This window comes from Mizuhopecten yessoensis, unplaced genomic scaffold (genome assembly GCF_002113885.1).
Source record: "Mizuhopecten yessoensis strain PY_sf001 unplaced genomic scaffold, ASM211388v2 scaffold7743, whole genome shotgun sequence".
NCBI lineage: Eukaryota > Metazoa > Mollusca > Bivalvia > Pectinida > Pectinidae > Mizuhopecten > Mizuhopecten yessoensis.
Genome location: NW_018407200.1, coordinates 431,603 through 455,344, shown reverse-complemented (window position 1 = coordinate 455,344; position 23,742 = coordinate 431,603). Strand labels below are relative to the sequence as shown.

General features: G+C 33.9%; 1 protein-coding gene across 1 annotated transcript in view; it reads left to right on the top strand.

The window, feature by feature from the left end:
- LOC110454270 (beta-1,4-N-acetylgalactosaminyltransferase bre-4-like) overlaps positions 1-22,725 on the top strand; it is a gene marked incomplete at its 5' end in the record, with an annotated part of 31,827 nt that extends 9,102 nt beyond the window's left edge. The window contains 3 exons of the mRNA XM_021503697.1: positions 2,918-3,019; positions 20,620-20,974; positions 21,721-22,725. Of these exons, the coding sequence (XP_021359372.1) occupies positions 2,918-3,019; positions 20,620-20,752 (235 nt within the window). The remainder of the gene's footprint in view (positions 1-2,917; positions 3,020-20,619; positions 20,975-21,720) is intronic.
- Positions 22,726-23,742: the final 1,017 nt, after the last annotated feature.

Here is a 23,742-nt window from a genome sequence, read left to right as displayed (position 1 = left end):
AATTAAATGGTGTACAATAAATACACGTTGAAAGATGAACTGCGAACATGGCACTATTTTCAAACTTGTTATTAACAAATGTTGATTGCCTTGAACCCAACGCAATATATGTTAAGACGATAACTTTATTATTTTGGCTATTGAAATTGAAATGTGTCTGCAACATCATGACCCGTGGTGTCTATATAAAAGCATCATTGTATCAATATCTACCAGATTTAATCATCAATTTGAGCGAACGAAATATTTGTCTGCCATTTCAGTCTGCTAATGTTGACGACTTTGGCTAGAGCCTTGTGCCGACCATTTTAACAATGGTGAGGTAGAAGTATCCCAAACATACAGGTTAACAATGGTCAGGTAGAAGTTCCCAAACATACAGGTTAACACTGGTCAGGTAGAAGTTCCCAAACATACAGGGTAACACTGATCAGGTAGAAGTTCCCAGACATACAGGTTAACAATGGTCAGGTACAAGTTCCCAAACATACAGGTTAACACTGATCAGGTAAAAGTTCCCAAACAAACAGGTTAACAATGGTAAGGTAAAAGTTCCCAAACATACAGGTTAACACTGATCAGGTAAAAGTTCCCAAACAAACAGGTTAACAATGGTAAGGTAAAAGTTCCCAAACATACAGGTTAACACTGATCAGGTAGAAGTTCCCAGACATACAGGTTAACAATGGTCAGGTACAAGTTCCCAAACATACAGGTTAACACTGATCAGGTAGAAGTTCCCGAACATACAGGTTAACACTGGTCAGGTTCTTAGTTCTCAAACATACAGGTTAACACTGGTCAGGTAGAAGTTCCCAGACATACAGGTTAACAATGGTCAGGGAGAAGTTCCCAAACATACAGGTTAACACTGATCAGGTAAAAGTTCCCAAACAAACAGGTTAACAATGGTAAGGTAAAAGTTCCCAAACATACAGGTTAACACTGATCAGGTAAAAGTTCCCAAACAAACAGGTTAACACTGATCAGGTAGACGTTCCCAAACATACAGGTTAACAATGGTCAGGTAGAAGCTCCCAACCAAACAGGTTAACAATGGTCAGGTAGAAGTTCCCAAACAAACAGGGTAACAGTGGTCAGGTAGAAGTTCCCGAACATACAGGTTAACACTGGTCAGGGAGAAGTTCCCAAACATACAGCAACATAAAGGGTAACACTGGTCAGGTACAAGTTCCCAAACATACAGGTTAACACTGATCAGATAGAAGTTCCCAAACATACAGATTTTGACTGATCAGGTAGAAGTTCTTAAACATACAGGTTAACAATGGTCATGTAGAAGTTCCCAAACATACAGGTTAACAATCGTCAGGTAGAAGCTCCCAAACAAACAGGTTAACAATGGTCAGGGAGAAGTTCCCAAACAAACAGGTTAACAGTGGTCAGGTAGAAGTTCCCAAACATACAGGTTAACAATCGTCAGGTAGAAGCTCCCAAACAAACAGGTTAACAATGGTTAGGTAGAAGTTCCCAAACATACAGGTTAACACTGATCAGGTAGAAGTTCCCAGACATACAGGTTAACAATGGTCAGGGAGAAGTTCCCAAACATACAGGTTAACACTGATCAGGTAGAAGTTCCCAAACATACAGGTTAACAATGGTAAGGTAAAAGTTCCCAAACATACAGGTTAACACTGATCAGGTAAAAGTTCCCAAACAAACAGGTTAACAATGGTAAGGTAAAAGTTCCCAAACATACAGGTTAACACTGATCAGATAGAAGTTCCCAAACATACAGATTTTGACTGATCAGGTAGAAGTTCTTAAACATACAGGTTAACAATGGTCATGTAGAAGTTCCCAAACATACAGGTTAACAATGGTCAGGTACAAGTTCCCAAACATACAGGTTAACACTGATCAGGTAGAAGTTCCCAAACATAAAGGTAAACAATGGTCAGGTAGAAGTTCCCAAACATACAGGTTAACAATCGTCAGGTAGAAGCTCCCAAACAAACAGGTTAACAATGGTCAGGTAGAAGTTCCCAAACAAACAGGGTAACAGTGGTCAGGTAGAAGTTCCCGAACATACAGGTTAACACTGGTCAGGTAGAAGTTCCCAGACATACAGGTTAACAATTGTCAGGTAGAAGTTCCCAAACAAACAGGTTAACAGTGGTCAGGTAGAAGTTCCCGAACATACAGGTTAACACTGGTCAGGTAGAAGTTCCCAGACATACAGGTTAACAATGGTCAGGTAGAAGTTCCCAAACAAACAGGTTAACAGTGGTCAGGTAGAAGTTCCCGAACATACAGGTTAACACTGGTCAGGTTCTTAGTTCTCAAACATACAGGTTAACACTGGTCAGGTAGAAGCTCCCAAACATACAGGTTAACACTGGTCAGGTAGAAGTTCCCAAACATACAGGTTAACACTGATCAGGTAGAAGTTCCCAAACATACAGGTTAACAATGGTCAAGTAGAAGTTCCCAAACATACAGGTTAAAACTGATCAGGTAGAAGTTCCCAATCATACAGGTTAACACTAATCAGATAGAAGTTCCCGAACATACAGGTTAACACTGGTCAGGTAGAAGTTCCCAAACATACAGGTTAACACTGGTCAGGTAGAAGTTCCCAAATGGCTACATACAGGTTCATGCATTGATAGTTTCAACGATGTTTCAATAAAACTGATTCTGTAACATTTTGAGTTTCAATTGAAATGGCAAAATGATATGTTAAAAAGACGGACCAGAAAAACTCATGTAAAAGATTCCTGTAAGCTAAATAATACAATTATAACTTTGATAGCATTTATAGCATGTATTCGTACAATGGCAAGTGGACAATGTTATCCTCTAAACCTGTTCAATCGCTTACATTTCACCGCACAGTCACTGAACGGATTTATATATATATTTGCACTATAAAGATGTATCATCTTTCCAGAATTTTGCTTTCTGGTTTACGCATTATGCGTCCATCTGCTGTAGTTGCTCGATACCGGATGCTACGCCACGAAAAGCGAGAACCATCTGCATGGAGTTCAAGGTAATAGGTTCACAGTTACGCTTATTAGGTAGCAAACAAAACTGTTTCATGATAGATCTTTATTGATAACAATTAGTTATCACGTAAAAAAATATTATAACTAATGAATAGCTGCCACGTAATTATATGTACTATAATAAGCTGTGTAATTTGCACTATATGGTATTTGTGTACAGTTATCAAGGGTACGGAGGTAACAAACATCAAATCAATGTTCAACAGGGTTCAAAACATATGTAGGGTCAAGCAAAAAAGGAAATATACCCATCAAACTCATTTCAGTAACATATATTGGATTAGTTTCATGTCAACAACTATGCCAAAATAAAGCAAACTGCAACATTACGACAAACTTCAGGGATTAGTTAGGGTTAGGGTCAGTAATACTATCACAAGATTGGTTAACAGCAGAGTCAACCACCTCGTGGTGTAAACAAATCACTAGTTATAGTTCATTTCAAAGTGAACATTCCAGTAGCACAAAATAATCACTAGTTATATATAGTTCACAGCAAAGTCAACAACAGTGTAGCGTAAAATGATCACTAGTTGTAATTCATAGCAGAGTCAACAACCTTGTAGCGTAAAATAATCACTAGTTATAGTTCATAGTAGAGTCAACAACCTTGAAGGGTAAAATAATCACTAGTTGCAGTTCACAGCAGAGTCAACAACATTTTGTATCAAATAATCACTAGTTATAGTTCATACCAGGGTCAACAACCTTGTAGCGTAAAATAATGACTAGTTATAGTTTACAGCTGAGTCAACAACCTGGTAGCGTAAAATAATCACTAGTTATAGTTCATAGCAGGGTCAACCACCTTGTAGAGTAGAAAAATATACTAGTTATAGTTCATAGCAGAGTCAACTACCTTTTTGTATAAAATAATCACTAGTTGTAGACAGCAGAGTAAACAATCTTTTAGCGTTAATAATCAGTAGTTGTAGTTCATAGCAGAGTCAACTACCTTTTTGTATAAAATAATCACTAGTTATAGTTTATAGCGGGGTCAACAACCTTGTAACGTAAAATAATCACTAGTTATAATTTAAAGCAGAGTCAACGACATTGTAGAGTAAAATAATATACTAGTTATTGTTCAAAGCAGAGTAAACAACCTCGTAGCGTTAAATAATCACTAGTTATAGTTCACAGCAGAGTCAACCACCTCGTGGCGTAAACAAATCACTAGTTTTAGTTCATAGTAGAGTCAACCACCTCGTGGCGTAAACAAATCACTAGCTGTAGTTCATAGCAGAGTCAACTACCTTTTTTAAAAAAATAATCACTAGTTATAGTTCACAGTAGAGTCAACAACCTTGTAGCGTTAAATAATCACTAGTTATAGTTTATAGCAGGGTCAACAACATTGTAGAGAAAATAATTACTAGTTCTAATTCATAGCAGAGTGAACAACCTTTTGGGATAAAATAATTTCTAGTTGTAGTTCACGGCAGAGTGAATAACCTTTTTGAAGAAAATAATTACTAGTTCTAGTTCACAGCAGAGTGAATATAGTTCATAGCAGAGGCAACTACCTGTTTGTATAAAATAATCAGTAGTTATAGTTCATAGCAGAGGCAACTACCTTTTTGTATAAAATAATCACTAGTTATAGTTCATAGCAGGGTAAACAACCTTGTAGAGTAAAATAATTACTAGTTCTAATTCACAGCAGAGTGAACAACCTTTTTGAATAAAATAATTACTAGTCATAGTTCATAGCAGGGTCAACAACATTGTAGAGTAAAATAATTACTAGATGTAGTTCGGGGCAGAGTCAACTACCTTTATGCATAAAATAATTACTAGTTGTAGTTCACGGCAGAGTTAACAGCCTTGTAGCGTTAAATAATCACTAGTTTTAGTTCACAGCGGAGTCAACTACCTTTTTGTATAAATTAATCACTAGTTATAGTTTATAGCAGGGTCAACAACACTGTAGAGAAAATAATTACTAGTTCTAATTCATAGCAGAGTCAACAACCTTGTAGCGTAAAATAATTACTAGATGTAGTTCATGGCAGAGTCAACTACCTTTTTGCATAAAATAATTACTAGTTATAGTTCATAGCAGGGTCAACCACCTTGTAGACTAAAACTATTTACTAGTTATAGTTCACAGCAGAATCAACCACCTTGTAGCGTAAAATAATTACTAGTTATAGTTCACAGCAGAGTGAACAACCTTTTTGAATAAAATAATTACTAGTTGTAGTTCACAGCAGAGTAAACAATCTTTTAGCGTTAAATAATCAGTAGTTGTAGTTCATAGCATAGTCAACTACCTTTTTGTATAAAATAATCACTAGTTATAGTTTATAGCAGGGTCAACAACCTTGTAACGTAAAATAATCACTAGTTATAAATAACAGCAGAGTCAACGACATTGTAGAGTAAAATAATATACTAGTTATTGTAATCACTAGTTATAGTTCATAGCAGAGTCAATAACCTTGTAGCGTAAAATAATTACTAGTTATAGTTCACAGTAGAGTAAACAACCTTGTAGCGTTAAATAATCTCTAGTTGTAGTTCACAGCAGAGTCAACCTCCTCGTGGCGTAAACAAATCACTAGTTGTAGTTCACAACAGAGTCAACCACCTCGTGGCGTAAACAAATCACTAGTTGTAGTTCACAGCAGAGTAAACAATCTTTTAGCGTTAAATAATCAGTAGTTGTAGTTCATAGCATAGTCAACTACCTTTTTGTATAAAATAATCACTAGTTATAGTTCATAGCAGAGTCAATAACCTTGTAGCGTAAAATAATCACTAGTTTTAGTTCACAGCAGAGTCAACCACCTCGTGGCGTAAACAAATCACTAGCTGTAGTTCATAGCAGATTCAACTACCTTTTTTTTTAAATAATCACTAGTTATAGTTCACAGTAGAGTAAACAACCTTGTAGCGTAAAATAATCACTAGTTTTAGTTCACAGCAGAGTAAACTACGTTTTTGTATAAAATAATCACTAGTTATAGTTCACAGTAGAGTAAACAACCTTGTAGCGTAAAATCATTACTAGTTATAGTTCACAGCAGAGTGAATAACCTTTTTGAATAAAATAATTACTAGTTGTAGTTCACAGCAGGGTCAACAACCTTGTAGAGTAAAATAATTACTAGTTCTAGTTCACAGCAGAGTGAATAACGTTTTTGAATAAAATAATTACTAGTTGTAGTTCACAGCAGAGTTAACAACCTTGTAGCGTTAAATAATCACTAGTTATAGTTCATAGCAGAGTCAAACATCTTGTAGCGTAAAATAAACACTAATTATAGTTCATAGCAAAGTGAACAACCTTGTAGCGTAGAACAATATACTAGTTATAGTTCACAGCAGAGTCAACAACCTTGTAGCGTAAAATAATCACTAGTTTTAGTTCACAGCAGAGTAAACTACGTTTTTGTATAAAATAATCACTAGTTATAGTTCATAGCAGAGTCAATAACCTTGTAGCGTAAAATAAACACTAGTTTTAGTTCACAGCAGAGTCAAGCACCTCGTGGCATAAACAAATCACTAGTTGTAGTTCATAGCAGAGTCAACTTCCTTTTTGTATAAAATAATCACTAGTTGTAGTTCATAGCAGGGTCAACAACATTGTAGAGTAAAATAATTACTAGCTATAGTTCAAAGTAGAGTAAATAACCTTGTAGCGTAAAATAATTACTAGTTATAGTTCACAGCAGAGTGAATAACCTTTTTGAATAAAATAATTACTAGTTGCAGTTCACAGCAGAGTTAACAACCTTGTAGCCTTAAATAATCACTAGTTATAGTTCATAGCAGAGTCAAACATCTTGTAGCGTAAAATAAACACTAATTATAGTTCATAGCAAAGTGAACAACCTTGTAGCGTAGAACAATATACTAGTTATAGTTCACAGCAGAGTCAACAACCTTGTAGCGTAAAATAATTACTAGTTATAGTTCACAGTAGAGTAAACAACCTTGTAGCGTAAAATCATTACTAGTTATAGTTCACAGCAGAGTGAATAACCTTTTTGAATAAAATAATTACTAGTTGTAGTTCACAGCAGAGTTAACAACCTTGTAGCGTAAAATAGTCACTAGTTTTAGTTCACAGCAGAGTCAACCCCCTCGTGGCGTAAACAAATCACTAGCTGTAGTTCATAGCAGAGTCAACTACCTTTTTGTGTAAAATAATCACTAGTTATAGTTCATAGCAGAGTCAAACATCTTGTAGCGTAAAATAAACACTAATTATAGTTCATAGCAAAGTGAACAACCTTGTAGCGTAGAAAACCTTGTAGTGTAAAATCATTACTAGTTATAGTTCACAGCAGAGTCAACCACCTCGTGGCGTAAAATAATCACTAGTTGTAGTTCATAGCAGAGTCAACTACATTTTTGTATAAAATAATCACTAGTTATAGTTCACAGTAGAGTAAACAACCTTATAGTGTAAAATCATGACTCGTTATAGTTCACAGAAGAGTAAACAACCTTGTAGCGTAAAATAATCACTAGTTTTTGTTCACAGCAAAGTCAACTACCTTTTTGTATAAAATAATCACTAGTTATAGTTCACAGTAGAGTAAACAACCTTGTAGCGTAAAATAATCACTAGTTTTTGTTCACAGCAAACTAGTTGTAGTTCATAGCAGAGTCAACTACCTTTTTGTATAAAATAATTACTAGTTATAGTTTATAGCAGGTTCAACAACATTGTAGAGTAAAATAATTACTAGTTATAGTTCACAGTAGAGTAAACAACCTTATAGTGTAAAATCATGACTCGTTATAGTTCACAGAAGAGTAAACAACCTTGTAGCGCAAAATAATCACTAGTTTTTGTTCACAGCAAAGTCAACTCCCTTTTTGTATAAAATAATCACTAGTTATAGTTTACAGTAGAGTAAACAACCTTATAGTGTAAAATCATGACTCGTTATAGTTCACAGAAGAGCAAACAACCTTGTAGCGTAAAATAATCACTAGTTTTAGTTCACAGCAGAGTCAACCACCTCGTGGCATAAACAAATCACTAGTTGAAGTTCATAGCAGAGTCAACTACCTTTTTGTATAAAATAATTACTAGTTATAATTCATAGCAGGGTCAACCACCATGTAGACTAAAACTATTTACTAGTTATAGTTCACAGCAGAATCAACCACCTTGTAGCGTAAAATAATTACTAGTTATAGTTCACAGCAGAGTGAATAACCTTTTTGAATAAAATAATTACTAGTTGTAGTTCACGGCAGAGTTAACAACCTTGTAGCGTTAAATAATCACTAGTTATAGTTCATAGTAGAGTCAACTACCTTTTTGTATAACATAATCACTAGTTATAGTTTATAGCAGGTTCAACAACATTGTAGAGTAAAATAATTACTAGTTATAGTTCACAGTAGAGTAAACAACCTTATAGTGTAAAATCATGACTCGTTATAGTTCACAGAAGAGTCAACAACCTTGTAGCGTAAAATAATCACTAGTTTTAGTTCACAGCAGAGTCAACCACCTCGTGGCGTAAACAAATCACTAGCTGTAGTTCATAGCAGAGTCAACTACCTATTTTTTTTAAATAACACTAGTTATAGTTCACAGTAGAGTAAACAACCTTATAGTGTAAAATCATGACTCGTTATAGTTCACAGAAGAGCAAACAACCTTGTAGCGTAAAATAATCACTAGTTTTTGTTCACAGCAAAGTCAACTCCCTTTTTGTATAAAATAATCACTAGTTATAGTTTATAGCAGGGTCAACAACATTGTAGAGTAAAATAATTACCAGTTATAGTCCACAGTAGAGTAAACAACCTTGTAGCGTAAAATAATCACTAGTTTTAGTTCACAGCAGAGTCAACCACCTCGTGGCGTAAACAAATCACTAGTTGTAGTTCATAGCAGAGTCAACTACCTTTTTGTATAAAATAATTACTAGTTATAATTCATAGCAGGGTCAACCACCATGTAGACTAAAACTATTTACTAGTTATAGTTCACAGCAGAATCAACCACCTTGTAGCGTAAAATAATTACTAGTTATAGTTCACAGCAGAGTGAACAACCTTTTTGAATAAAATAATTACTAGTTGTACTTCACAGCAGAGTCAACAACCTTGTAGCGTAAAATAATTACTAGATGTAGTTCATAGCAGAGGCAACTACCTTTTTGTAAAAATTAATCACTAGTTATAGTTCATAGCAGAGTCAACTACCTTTTTGTATAACATAATCACTAGTTATAGTTTATAGCAGGTTCAACAACATTGTAGAGTAAAATAATTACCAGTTATAGTTCACAGTAGAGTAAACAACCTTGTAGCGTAAAATAATTACTAGTTATAGTTCACAGCAGAGTCAACAACCTTTTTGAATAAAATAATTACTAGTTGTACTTCACAGCAGAGTCAACAACCTTGTAGCGTAAAATAATTACTAGATGTAGTTCATAGCAGAGTCAACTACCTTTTTGTATAAAATAATTACTAGTTATAGTTCATAGCAGGGTCAACCACCTTGTAGACTAAAACTATTTACTAGTTATAGTTCACAGCAGAATCAACCACCTTGTAGCGTAAAATAATTACTAGTTATAGTTCACAGCAGAGTGAATAACCTTTTTGAATAAAATAATTACTAGTTGTAGTTCACAGCAGAGTAAACAATCTTTTAGCGTTAAATAATCAGTAGTTGTAGTTCATAGCATAGTCAACTACCTTTTTGTATAAAATAATCACTAGTTATAGTTTATAGCAGGGTCAACAACCTTGTAACGTAAAATAATCACTAGTTATAATTTACAGCAGAGTCAACGACATTGTAGAGTAAAATAATATACTAGTTATTGTTCAAAGCAGAGTGAACAACCTTTTTGGATAAAATAATTTCTAGTTGTAGTTCACAGCAGAGTCAACAACCTTGTAGCGTAAAATAATTACTAGATGTAGTTCATAGCAGAGGCAACTACCTTTTTGTATAAATTAATCACTAGTTATAGTTCATAGCAGAGTCAAACATCTTGTAGCGTAAAATTATCACTAATTATAGTTCATAGCAAAGTGAACAACCTTGTAGCGTAGAACAATATACTAGTTATAGTTCACAGCAGAGTCAACAACCTTGTAGCGTAAAATAATCCCTAGTTTTAGTTCACAGTAGAGTGAATAACCTTTTTGAATAAAATAATTACTAGTTGTAGTTCACAGCAGGGTCAACAACCTTGTAGAGTAAAATAATTACTAGTTTTAGTTCACAGCAGAGTCAACCACCTCGTGGCATAAACAAATCACTAGTTGTAGTTCATAGCAGAGTCAACTACCTTTTTGTATAAAATAATCACTAGTTATAGTTCACAGTAGAGTAAACAACCTTGTAGTGTAAAATCATTACTAGTTATAGTTCACAGTAGAGTAAACAACCTTGTAGCGTAAAATAATCACTAGTTTTAGTTCACAGCAAAGTCAACTACCTTTTTGTATAAAATAATCACTAGTTATAGTTCATAGCAGGGTCAACTACCTTTTTGTATAACATAATCACTAGTTATAGTTTATAGCAGGGTCAACAACATTGTAGAGTAAAATAATTACTAGTTATAGTTCACAGTAGAGTAAACAACCTTGTAGCGTAAAATAATTACTAGTTATAGTTCACAGCAGAGTGAACAACCTTTTTGAATAAAATAATTACTAGTTGTAGTTCACAGCAGGGTCAACAACCTTGTAGAGTAAAATAATCACTAGTTTTAGTTCACAGCAGAGTCAACCACCTCGTGGCATAAACAAATCACTAGTTGTAGTTCATAGCAGAGGCAACTACCTTTTTGTAGAAAATAATCACTAGTTATAGTTCACAGTAGAGTAAACAACCTTGTAGTGTAAAATCATTACTAGTTATAGTTCACAGTAGAGTAAACAACCTTGTAGCGTAAAATAATCACTAGTTTTAGTTCACAGCAAAGTCAACTACCTTTTTGTATAAAATAATCACTAGTTATAGTTCATAGCAGGGTCAACTACCTTTTTGTATAACATAATCACTAGTTATAGTTTATAGCAGGGTCAACAACATTGTAGAGTAAAATAATTACTAGTTATAGTTCACAGTAGAGTAAACAACCTTGTAGCGTAAAATAATTACTAGTTATAGTTCACAGCAGAGTGAACAACCTTTTTGAATAAAATAATTACTAGTTGTACTTCACAGCAGAGTCAACAACCTTGTAGCGTAAAATAATTACTAGTTCTAGTTCACAGCAGAGTGAACAACCTTTTTGAATAAAATAATTACTTGTTGTAGTTCACGGCAGAGTTAACAACCTTGTAGCGTTAAATAATCACTAGTTATAGTTCATAGCAGAGTCAACTACCTTTTTGTATAAAATAATTACTAGTTATAATTCATAGCAGGGTCAACCACCATGTAGACTAAAACTATTTACTAGTTATAGTTCACAGCAGAATCAACCACCTTGTAGCGTAAAATAATTACTAGTTATAGTTCACAGCAGAGTGAATAACCTTTTTGAATAAAATAATTACTAGTTGTAGTTCACAGCAGAGTTAACAACCTTGTAGCGTTAAATAATCACTAGTTATAGTTCATAGCAGAGTCAACTACCTTTTTGTATAAAATAATCACTAGTTATAGTTTATAGCAGGGTCAACAACCTTGTAACGTAAAATAATCACTAGTTATAATTTACAGCAGAGTCAACGACATTGTAGAGTAAAATAATATACTAGTTATTGTTCAAAGCAGAGTAAACAACCTTGTAGCGTTAAATAATCACTAGTCGTAGTTCACAGCAGAGTCAACCACCTCGTGGCGTAAACAAATCACTAGTTATAGTTCATAGTAGAGTCAACAACCTTGTAGCGAAAAATAATCACTAGTTGTAGTTCATAGCAGAGTCAACTACCTTTTTGTATAAAATAATCACTAGTTATAGTTCATAGTAGGGTCAACAACATTGTAGCGTAAATAAATCACTAGTTTTAGTTAACAGCAGAGTCAACCACCTCGTGGCGTAAACAAATCACTAGTTATAGTTCATAGCAGGGTGAACACCCTTTCTGAACAAACAATCAGTAGTTATAGTTCATAGCAGGGTCAACAACATTGTAGCGTAAAATAATCACTAGTTTTAGTTCAGAGCAGAGTCAACCACCTCGTGGCGTAAACAAATCACTAGCTGTAGTTCATAGCAGAGTCAACTACCTATTTTTTTTAAATAACACTAGTTATAGTTCACAGTAGAGTAAACAACCTTGTAGCGTAAAATCATTACTAGTTATAGTTCACAGCAGAGTCAACTACCTTTTTGTATAAAATAATCACTAGTTATAGTTCATAGCAGGTTCAACAACCTTGTAAAGTAAAATAATTACTAGTTCTAGTTCACAGTAGAGTGAATAACCTTTTTGAATAAAATAATTACTAGTTGTAGTTCACGGCAGAGTTAACAACCTTGTAGCGTTAAATAATCACTAGTTATAGTTGATAGCAGAGTCAACTACCTTTTTGTATAAAATAATCACTAGTTATAGTTCATAGCAGGGTCAAAAACATAGTAGAGTAAAATAATTACTAGTTATAGTTCAAAGTAGAGTAAATAACCTTGTAGCGTAAAATAATTACTAGTTATAGTTCACAGCAGAGTGAACAACCTTTTTGAATAAAATAATTTCTAGTTGTAGTTCACAGCAGAGTCAACAACCTTGTAGCGTAAAATAATTACTAGATGTAGTTCATAGCAGAGGCAACTACCTTTTTGTATAAATTAATCACTAGTTATAGTTCATAGCAGAGTCAAACATCTTGTAGCGTAAAATAATAACTAATTACAGTTCATAGCAAAGTGAACAACCTTGTAGCGTAGAACAATATACTAGTTATAGTTCACAGCAGAGTCAACAACCTTGTAGCGTAAAATAATCACTAGTTTTAGTTCACAGCAGAGTCAACCACCTTTTTGTATAAAATAATCACTAGTTAGAGTTCTTAGCAGGGTCAACAACCTTGTAGAGTAAAATAATTACTAGTTCTAATTCACAGTAGAGTGAATAACCTTTTTGAATAAAATAATTACTAGTTGTAGTTCACAGCAGAGTTAACAACCTTGTAGCGTAAAATAATCACTAGTTTTAGTTCACAGCAGAGTCAACCACCTCGTGGCGTAAACAAATCACTAGTTGTAGTTCATAGCAGAGTCAACTACCTTTTTGTATAAAATAATCACTAGTTATAGTTCACAGTAGAGTAAACAACTTTGTAGTGTGAAATAATTACTAGGTATAGTTCACAGTAGAGTAAACAACCTTGTAGCGTAAAATAATTACAAGTTATAGTTCATAGCAGGGTCAACAACCTTGTAGAGTAAAATAATTACTAGTTCTAGTTCACAGCAGAGTGAATAACGTTTTTGAATGAAATAATTACTAGTTGTAGTTCACAGCAGAGTTAACAACCTTGTAGCGTTAAATAATCACTAGTTATAGTTCATAGCAGGGTCAACTACCTCTTTGTATAAAATAATCACTAGTTATAGTTTATAGCAGGGTCAACAACATTGTAGAGTAAAATAATTACTAGTTATAGTTCACAGTAGAGTAAACAACCTTGTAGCGTAAAATAATTACTAGTTATAGTTCACAGCAGAGTGAACAACCTTTTTGAATAAAATAATTACTAGTTGTAGTTCACAGCAGAGTCAACAACCTTGTAGCGTAAAATAATTACTAGATGTAGTTTATAGCAGAGTCAACTACCTTTTTGTATAAATTAATCACTAGTTATAGTTTATAGCAGGGTCAACAACCTTGTAACGTAAAATAATCACTAGTTATAATTTACAGCAGAGTCAACGACATTGTAGAGTAAAATAATATACTAGTTATTGTTCAAAGCAGAGTAAACAACCGTGTAGCGTTAAATAATCACTAGTTGTAGTTCATAGCAGAGTCAACTACATTTTTGTATAAAATAATAACTAGTTATAGTTCATAGCAGAGTCAACCATCTTTTGGCGGAAAATAATCACTAATTGTAGTTCATAGCAGAGTCAACTACATTTTTGCATAAAATAATCACTAGTTATAGTTTATAACAGGGTCAACAACCTTGTAACGTTAAATAATCCCTAGTTTTAGTTTACAGCAGAGTCAACAACATTGTAGAGTAAAATAATATACTAGTTATAGTTCAAAGCAGAGTGAACTACCTTTTCACATGAAATAATCACTAGTTATAGATCCTAGCAGAGTCAACCATCTTGTGGCGTAAAATAATCACTAGTTATAGTTCATAGTAGGGTCAACAACATTGTAGCGTAAATAAATCACTAGTTTTAGTTAACAGCAGAGTCCACAACCTTTTTGCATAAAATAATCACTTGTTTTAGTTCACAGCAGGGTCAACAACCTTGTAGCGTAAAATAATCACTATTTATAGTTCATAGCAGGGTCAACCACCTTGTAGAGTAGAAAAATATACTAGTTATAGTTCATACCAGAGTCAACTACCTTTTTGTATAAAATAATTATAGTTATAGTTCATAGCAGGGTCAACCACCTTGTAGAGTAAAACTATTTACTAGTTATAGTTCACAGCAGAATCAACCACCTTGTAGCGTAAAATAATTACTAGTTATAGTTCACAGCAGAGTGAATAACCTTTTTGAATAAAATAATTACTAGTTATTGTTCAAAGCAGAGTAAACAACCGTGTTACGTTAATTAATCACTAGTTGTAGTTCATAGCAGAGTCAAGTACCTTTTTGTATGAAATAATCACTAGTTATAGTTCATAGCAGTGTCAACCATCTTGTGGCGGAAAATAATCACTAATTATAGTTCATAGCAGAGTCAACTACATTTTTGTATAAAATAATCACTAGTTATAGTTTATAACAGGGTCAACAACCTTGTAACGTAAAATAATCACTAATTTTAGTTTACAGCAGAGTCAACAACATTGTAGAGTAAAATAATATACTAGTTATAGTTCAAAGCAGAGTGAACTACCTTTTCGCATAAAATAATCACTAGTTATAGATCCTAGCAGAGTCAACCATCTTGTGGCGTAAAATAATCACTAATTATAGTTCATAGCAGAGTCAACTACCTGTTTGTATAACATAATCACCAGTTATAGTTCATAGCAGGGTCAACAACATTGTAGCGTAAAATAATTACTAGTTATAGTTCACGGCAGAGTGAACAAACTTTTTGATTAAATTAATCCTAGTTGTAGTTCACAGCAGAGTCAACAACCTTGTAGCGTAAAATAATCACTAGTTGTAGTTCACAGCACAGTCACCCATCTTGTGACGTAAAATAATCACTAGTTGAAGTTCACAGCAGAGTCAACATCCTTGTAGCGTAAAATAATCACTATTTATAGTTCATAGCAGGGTCAACAACCTTGTAACGTAAAATAATCACTAGTTATAGTTTATAGCAGGGTCAACAACCTTGTAACGTAAAATAATCACTAGTTGTAGTTCATAGCAGAGTGAACAACCCTGTAGCGTAAAATAATCACTAGTTATAGTTCCTTGCAGAGTCAACTACCTTTTTGTATAAAATAATCACTAGTTATAGTTCATAGCAGGGTCAACAACCTTGTAGCGTAAAATAATGACTAGTTATAGTTTACAGCAGAGACAACAACCTTGTAGCGTAAAATAATCACTATTTATTGTTCATAGCAGCGTCAACCACCTTGTAGAGTAGAAAAATATACTAGTTATAGTTCATAGCAGAGTCAACTACCTTTTTGTATAAAATAATCACTAGTTATAGTTCATAGCAGAGTCAACTACCTTTTTGTATAAAATAATCACTAGTTATAGTTCATAGCAGGGTCAACAACCTTGTAGCGTAAAATAATGACTAGTTATAGTTTACAGCAGAGTCAACAACCTTGTAGCGTATAATAATCACTATTTATAGTTCATAGCAGAGTCAACCCCCTTGTAGAGTAGAAAAATGTACTAGTTATAGTTGATAGCAGAGTCAACTACCTTTTTGTATAAAATAATCACTAGTTATAGTTACAGCAGAGTCAACAACCTTGTAGCGTAAAATAATCACTAGTTGTAGTTCACAGCAGAGTCAACCATCTTGTGACGTAAAATAATCACTAGTTATAGTTCACAGCAGAGTCAACAATCTTGTAGCGTAAAATAATATACTAGTTATAGTTGACAGCTGAGTCAACAACCTTGTAGCTTAAAATAATCACTGGTTGTAGTTCATAGCAGAGTGAACAACCCTGTAGCGTAAAATAATCACTAGTTATAGTTCATAGCAGGGTCAACAACCTTGTAGCGTAAAATAATGACTAGTTATAGTTTACAGCAGAGACAACAACCTTGTAGCGTAAAATAATCACTATTTATAGTTCATAGCAGGGTCAACCACCTTGTAGAGTAGAAAAATATACTACTTATAGTTCATAGCAGAGTCAACTACCTTTTTGTATAAAATAATCACTAGTTATAGTTCATAGCAGGGTCAACAACCTTGTAGCGTAAAATAATGACTAGTTATAGTTTACAGCAGAGACAACAACCTTGTAGCGTAAAATAATCACTATTTATAGTTCATAGCAGAGTCAACCACCTTGTAGAGTAGAAAAATGTACTAGTTATAGTTCATAGCAGAGTCAACTACCTTTTTGTATAAAATAATTATAGTTATAGTTCATAGCAGGGTCAACCACCTTATAGAGTAAAACTATTTACTAGTTATGGTTCACAGCAGAATCAACCACCTTGTAGCGTAAAATAATTACTAGTTATAGTTCACAGCAGAGTGAATAACCTTTTTGAATAAAATAATTACTAGTTGTAGTTCACAGCAGAGTATACAACCTTGTAGCGTTAAATAATCAGTAGTTGTAGTTCATAGCAGAGTCAAGTACCCTTTTGTATGTAATAATCACTAGTTATAGTTTATAGCAGGGTCAACAACATTGTAACGTAAAATAATCACTAGTTATAGTTTATAGCAGGGTCAACAACCTTGTAACGTAAAATAATCATTAGTTATAATTTACAGCAGAGTCAACGACATTGTAGAGTAACATAATATACTAGTTATTGTTCAAAGCAGAGTAAACAACCGTGTAGCGTTAAATAATCACTAGTTGTAGTTCATAGCAGAGTCAAGTACCTTTTTGTATGAAATAATCACTAGTTATAGTTTATAGCAGAGTCAACCATCTTGTGGCGGAAAATAATCACTAATTATAGTTCATAGCAGAGTCAACTACATTTTTGTATAAAATAATCATTAGTTATAGTTTATAACAGGGTCAACAACCTTGTAACGTAAAATAATCACTAGTTTTAGTTTACAGCAGAGTCAACAACATTGTAGAGTAAAATAATATACTAGTTATAGTTCAAAGCAGAGTGAACTACCTTTTCGCATAAAATAATCACTAGTTATAGATCCTAGCAGAGTCAACCATCTTGTGGCGTAAAATAATCACTAATTATAGTTCATAGCAGAGTCAACTACCTGTTTGTATAACATAATCACCAGTTATAGTTCATAGCAGGGTCAACAACATTGTAGCGTAAAATAATTACTTGTTATAGTTCACGGCAGAGTGAACAAACTTTTTGAATAAAATAATTCCTAGTTGTAGTTCACAGCAGAGTCAACAACCTTGTAGCGTAAAATAATCACTAGTTGTAGTTCACAGCAGAGTCAACCATCTTGTGACGTAAAATAATCACTAGTTATAGTTCACAGCAGAGTCAACAATCTTGTAGCGTAAAATAATATACTAGTTATAGTTGACAGCTGAGTCAACAACCTTGTAGCTTAAAATAATCACTGGTTGTAGTTCATAGCAGAGTGAACAACCCTGTAGCGTAAAATAATTACTAGTTATAGTTCATAGCAGAGTCAACTACCTTTTTGTATAAAATAATTATAGTTATAGTTCATAGCAGGGTCAACCACCTTATAGAGTAAAACTATTTACTTGTTATAGTTCACAGCAGAATCAACCACCTTGTAGTGTAAAATAATTACTAGTTATAGTTCACAGCAGAGTGAATAACCTTTTTGAATAAAATAATTACTAGTTGTAGTTCACAGCAGAGTAAACAACCTTGTAGCGTTAAATAATCAGTAGTTGTAGTTCATAGCAGAGTCAGCTACCTTTTTGTATAAAATAATCACTAGTTATAGTTTATAGCAGGGTCAACAACCTTGTAACGTAAAATAATCATTAGTTATAATTTACAGCAGAGTCAACGACATTGTAGAGTAACATAATATACTAGTTATAGTTCAAAGCAGAGTGAACTACCTTTTCGCATAAAATAATCACTAGTTATAGATCCTAGCAGAGTCAACCATCTTGTGGCGTAAAACAATCACTAATTATAGTTCATAGCAGAGTCAACTACCTGTTTGTATAACATAATAACTAGTTATAGTTCATAGCAGGGTCAACAACATTGTAGAGTAAAATAATTACTAGTTATAGTTCACGGCAGAGTGAACAAACTTTTTGTATAAAATAATAACTAGTTGTAATTCATAGCAGAGTCAACAACCTTGTAGCGTAAAATAATCATTTGTTGTAGTTCACAGCAGAGTCAACCATCTTGTGACGTAAAATAATCACTAGTTATAGTTCACAGCAGAGTCAACCATCTTGTAGCGTAAAATAATATACTAGTTATAGTTGACAGCTGAGTCAACAACCTTGTAGCTTAAAATAATCACTGGTTGTAGTTCATAGCAGAGTGAACAACCCTGTAGCGTAAAATAATCACTAGTTATAGTTCATATCAGAGTCAATTACCTTGTAGCGTAAAATAATCACTAGTTATAGTTCACAGCATAGTCAACAACATTGTAGCGTAAAACAATCGCTAGCTATAGTTCTTAGTAGAGTTAACCATTTTGTAGCGTAAAATAATATACTAGTTATAGTTCACAGCAGGGTCAACAACATTGTAGCGTAAAATAATTACTAGTTATAGTTCATAGCAGAGTCAACAAACTTGTAGCGTAACATAATCACTAGTGGTAGTTCACAGCAGAGTCAACAACCTTTTTGTATAAACTAATCATTAGTTATAGTTCATAGCAGAGTCAACCACCTTGTAGCGTAAAATACTATACTAGTTATAGTTCACAGCAGGGTCAACAACATTTTAGCGTAAAATAATCACTAGTTATAGTTCATAGCAGAGTCAACAACCTTGTAGTGTAAACTAATCACTAGTTGTAGTTCACAGCAGAGTCAACAACCTTTTTGTATAAACTAATCATAAGTTATAGTTCATAGCAGAGTCAACCACCTTGTAGCGTAAAATACTATACTAGTTATAGTTCACAGCAGGGTCAACAACATTTTAGCCTGAAATAATCACTAGTTATAGTTTATAGCAGAGTCAACAACCTTGTAGCGTAAATAGTAACTAGTTTTAGTTCACAGCAGAGTCAACCATCTTGTTGCGTAAAATAATGACTAGTTATAGTTCACAGCAAAGTGAACCAATTTGTGGCGTAAAATAATTCCAATAAAACGATTGAAAGAAGCGGATCTTTAAGGAAATCGCAAGCTGTCTTCCTATTTCTAATCTACTTAAGAAGGCGATAGTCAATAACACCATTGACCCCAACTGGCCATGACAGGTTATTAATTTGATTAACTATAACATCAGAAACTGCTGCCCACAACAAAGGCTGCTTAATACAGCCTTTCTTAGTATGGTAATGGTCATGTTCCTGTATTATCGTCCAGATTCCCTTTTAATTCCGAACAATAGCACTGTTTCTAGGATCTTCAAGGGCGATTCTCACCAAGGATGTTAAGTCACTATAGTTTTAAAGTGTTGAATTGTTTTCTTCTAAATGGATATATAATTAAATATTTATGCTTCTACAATAAATGTTTTCGCATCTTTTTTTCCGTTTTTACTACGATCGTCGTCAGTCTTTAGAATGTGTAGTGTGCAAAACGGTTAGTGTGGCGGTATACAATGTGATCAATACCTGTCTGTATTATTTAGGAGATAACCTTACTGTATTTTGATCTTTACGGTGGTATATCGGGATTATACTTTCAAATTTTACTGGCGACGCGGAGTATCACCACTTTAATTCGTCTCAGCCAAAAGCATTAAAAGAAACGCTGATTTTAAGATTCTGTCGTTGATTTTTTACGACAGAAATTTTCTAAGTGAGTCGTATTTACGTTGACGTTTCGGGGTCACGTTATTGTTTGTGACGTCATGAAAATGATTGTTCATGTTAGGGTCATTCGTGGTCAGTGACGTCATTTACAATCGCAATCTGGGCTTCATATGCAAATGAGAAATTCGTGGACGGTTTACCGTGGATACACTGTCGCAAATTATTTTGATCGACCAATCAGATTCCGTGTTTCATCTCAAATGGATTAAAATGTATAATATTCTATATTGATTCTGAGAGAGTGTCACAGTCTTATTCGTTACAGATTAATAACTTTTACATTGCAATTTTTGTGTGTTATTTTAGTTCTGTTTTTCTCTTTCTATCTTCCTTTTTATCTGATCGTTGGTTAACACCTTATAGTTTTGTTCTTTTCAAATTTCAGGACTAGACTACTGAAAAGTGTTAATAAACGATTTCAAACGGACGGGCTGATAAATGTGCCTTACCGACTTGTATTCTATCGAGACCAGACTCTCTTTATACACATGATGCTTGATATCGGTCGTCCGAGTTAACGCATCGCTACGTGGTCTCCAGTACACTTCATTGCTCCATGTCATACTTCAGGAAAGATTGCCTCGCAATAGATGTAACTGAGATTGTCTGACTTACGGATGGTTTTACATATTCACTTATATAAAAGTCTCTTTCGGATGCCCTACGTTCAAACATCAAAATGAATAAGTATGATCCTAACCTAATAAGAGGAGCAACACTTGTAACGTGGCCAATTACGAGTAAGTATTGATATATTCCTGCAAAATACAAAGCGTTAATATGTGTAGTAATTTTTTATTGATACATTCTCTTATATACATGGTATTTTGTGTAGTAAGTTTGAATTGTAAAACGTGTAGTAAATTTAAATCAATATAATTCGACCATACACACGGTTAAACGTATGGTACGATTGTAATGATACTTTCAAGCTACACACAAGATAAAACGTGTACTATGATTGTGTTGTACTCACCAGCTACACTTGTTAAACATGGTGAACGATTGTATGGATACTGCCCAGATACTCACGGTTAAACGTGTGGTACGACTGTATTAATACTTTCCAGCAACACACACGGTAAAACACGTGGTACGATTGTATCGATACTTTCCAGCTACACACACTGTAAACCCTTGGTACGATTGAATTAATACTTTCCAGCAAACACACACGGTAAAACATGTGGTACGACTGTAGTGATACTTTCTAGCTACACACAAGGTAAAACATGTGGTACGATTGTATTGATACTTTCCAGATAGCTGGAAAGTACCAATACAATCGTACCAAACGTTTAACCGTGTATATCTGGAATGTATCAATACAATCCTACTACATTTTTTCCTTGTGTGTATCTGGAAAGTATCAAACCAATTGTAGCAAACGTTTAACCGTGTGCAGCTGGAAAGTATCAATACAATCGTACCACCTGTTCTGTTATGTAACGAATGTGTTTTGTAACGACCGTTTCAAATATTTCAGGTACAAAAGCAGCGGAAGTGCGGATCAATGTCACAAGATCTTGCAGAGGAATGTTGTGGATGCATGACCCTTATTAGCAACATAATAACGAGATATTGCTAGGATCAACTTGTTTTCCGTGAGGCTGTGGTAATATTTTGCAAAAGAATTCATCTCAAATTAATTCAATTGTAATATAATGTATCTTGTTTGTAGAATAACTATGATACCATACAAAACACTAACAATTTTGAATTCTTTAAAGCGAGGCCAATACCAAGTTAGCGAGGTGGACATTGTGAAATACTTAACATCTTTAAAATAGTCGACATGAACGTTTTAAATATGAAACTGTCTTCAGCATAGTATGTATTGGCTGCTTGTGCAAAAACTTTATCTTCAAAATCGACAAGGTCATTTAGAATACATTCGACCATAAGGTAAAGTGAACTGGAATAAACCAGAATTAAAAAGCTAGAAGAATATGCAAAGACTGATATATGAACATTGTCTGGACCGCAACAATTCGTTGATAACAGATAAATTTTAATGGTTTACAAATATATAAACAAAAGCTATCATTACAAAGTTTCAAAAAGATGAAATTACATAGGATATACCTTACAATTACAAAACACTGTATGTGGGAAATTAAACGCAGTTTAACCTTAGCTTTTCTGGGCCCCCTAAATGGGAGAAAATATATCATTGCGAAAAGACTTAATACACAGCATTCCATATGCATCAATGATGTGTGAAGTCAGAAAACAACACTGAAATTATATGCATTGTACCGAGGAAGAGCGAATCTAGACCGGGAGAAAATTGCCATGCGTACAGTGCATATTCAGCAAATTTTAATACTAACTGGTTGTAAAAAAGTTATTGATCATAACAAAGTATAAATAATTGTTGGCATTCAAGATAGTAGATGTAATGTCCATTTTAATCATGGTTATATAATCTGTATTTTAGTATGTACCCAACCGGAACACTGGAAGTAACCCTTCCATTATAAAGTAAGTAATGGTAACAACTAGCATGGTCAGAGTTGTTTGTTCGTCAGCTATAACAATGTATTGGCTCATATCGGCCATCATCAGGGTTTTTACCACAGTATTTATAAACATTGCCTATTTAACGGTACTAATAATCATTGACAATGACAAACATATTAATACACATTAATGACAGTAGGTGATAATACATATTGGTTGTAAAACAATCTTTAATACGAATTGCTTATAAAATGTTATTTAACCATTTGACTTCCACAAAGTTATAACACCCACGAACTATAACAAAGTGTCAATACAAATATACTGTACATATTTCCAAATAATCTGTTCTAATCATGTAATATTTCACGATAACGATAAATCAGGAGTGTGCATGCGTTGATTTTCAAAATCTACACACGTGCCATGCTCTTTGGTATAGCAAATGTAAGCAAGCGAGGGGTGGGACTAGTGTGCAAAGACAAGGGAACATGCATTTTTCTCTTACCCTGGACAGGTGTATCCACACTTTTACCGGTGTGAGGTATCCATGTATCACCCTTGGGTGAACAGGGTCTGAGAAGAAGAATAATTCACTCCTTGGGGGTGAAAAAGCCTCGTGTTTGGCAACTTAAGAATTTTCCCCCTCGGGTTGAGATGCTCCTTTCTCACCCCCAAGGGTGTGAAAGATTCTATAAATCTTTGGATAATTTGCCAACGTTTACACAAAAAAGTGTAGTTTTAACCTTTACATCTACTGTCCAGCTCATTATCAGAATGTTCAGCTCAACTTACAGTCCTACAGGTGCTAATATAATGTGTTAACCAGCTATGATCTTAAATTAATCATTTTGATTGATTGAAATAAACATCCTATATAGTCCATGATCGTGGACTTATTTCTGATAATAGTATAAGACAGATACTTTTTAATTTGTTTCCTCCACTGAACGCAGCCGGTTTAACGTTGAAAATGGATCCCCATTGAAAATGGAACCGGGGTCAGTATTCAACGTTGAAAATGAAACCGGGGGCAGTTGAAAAC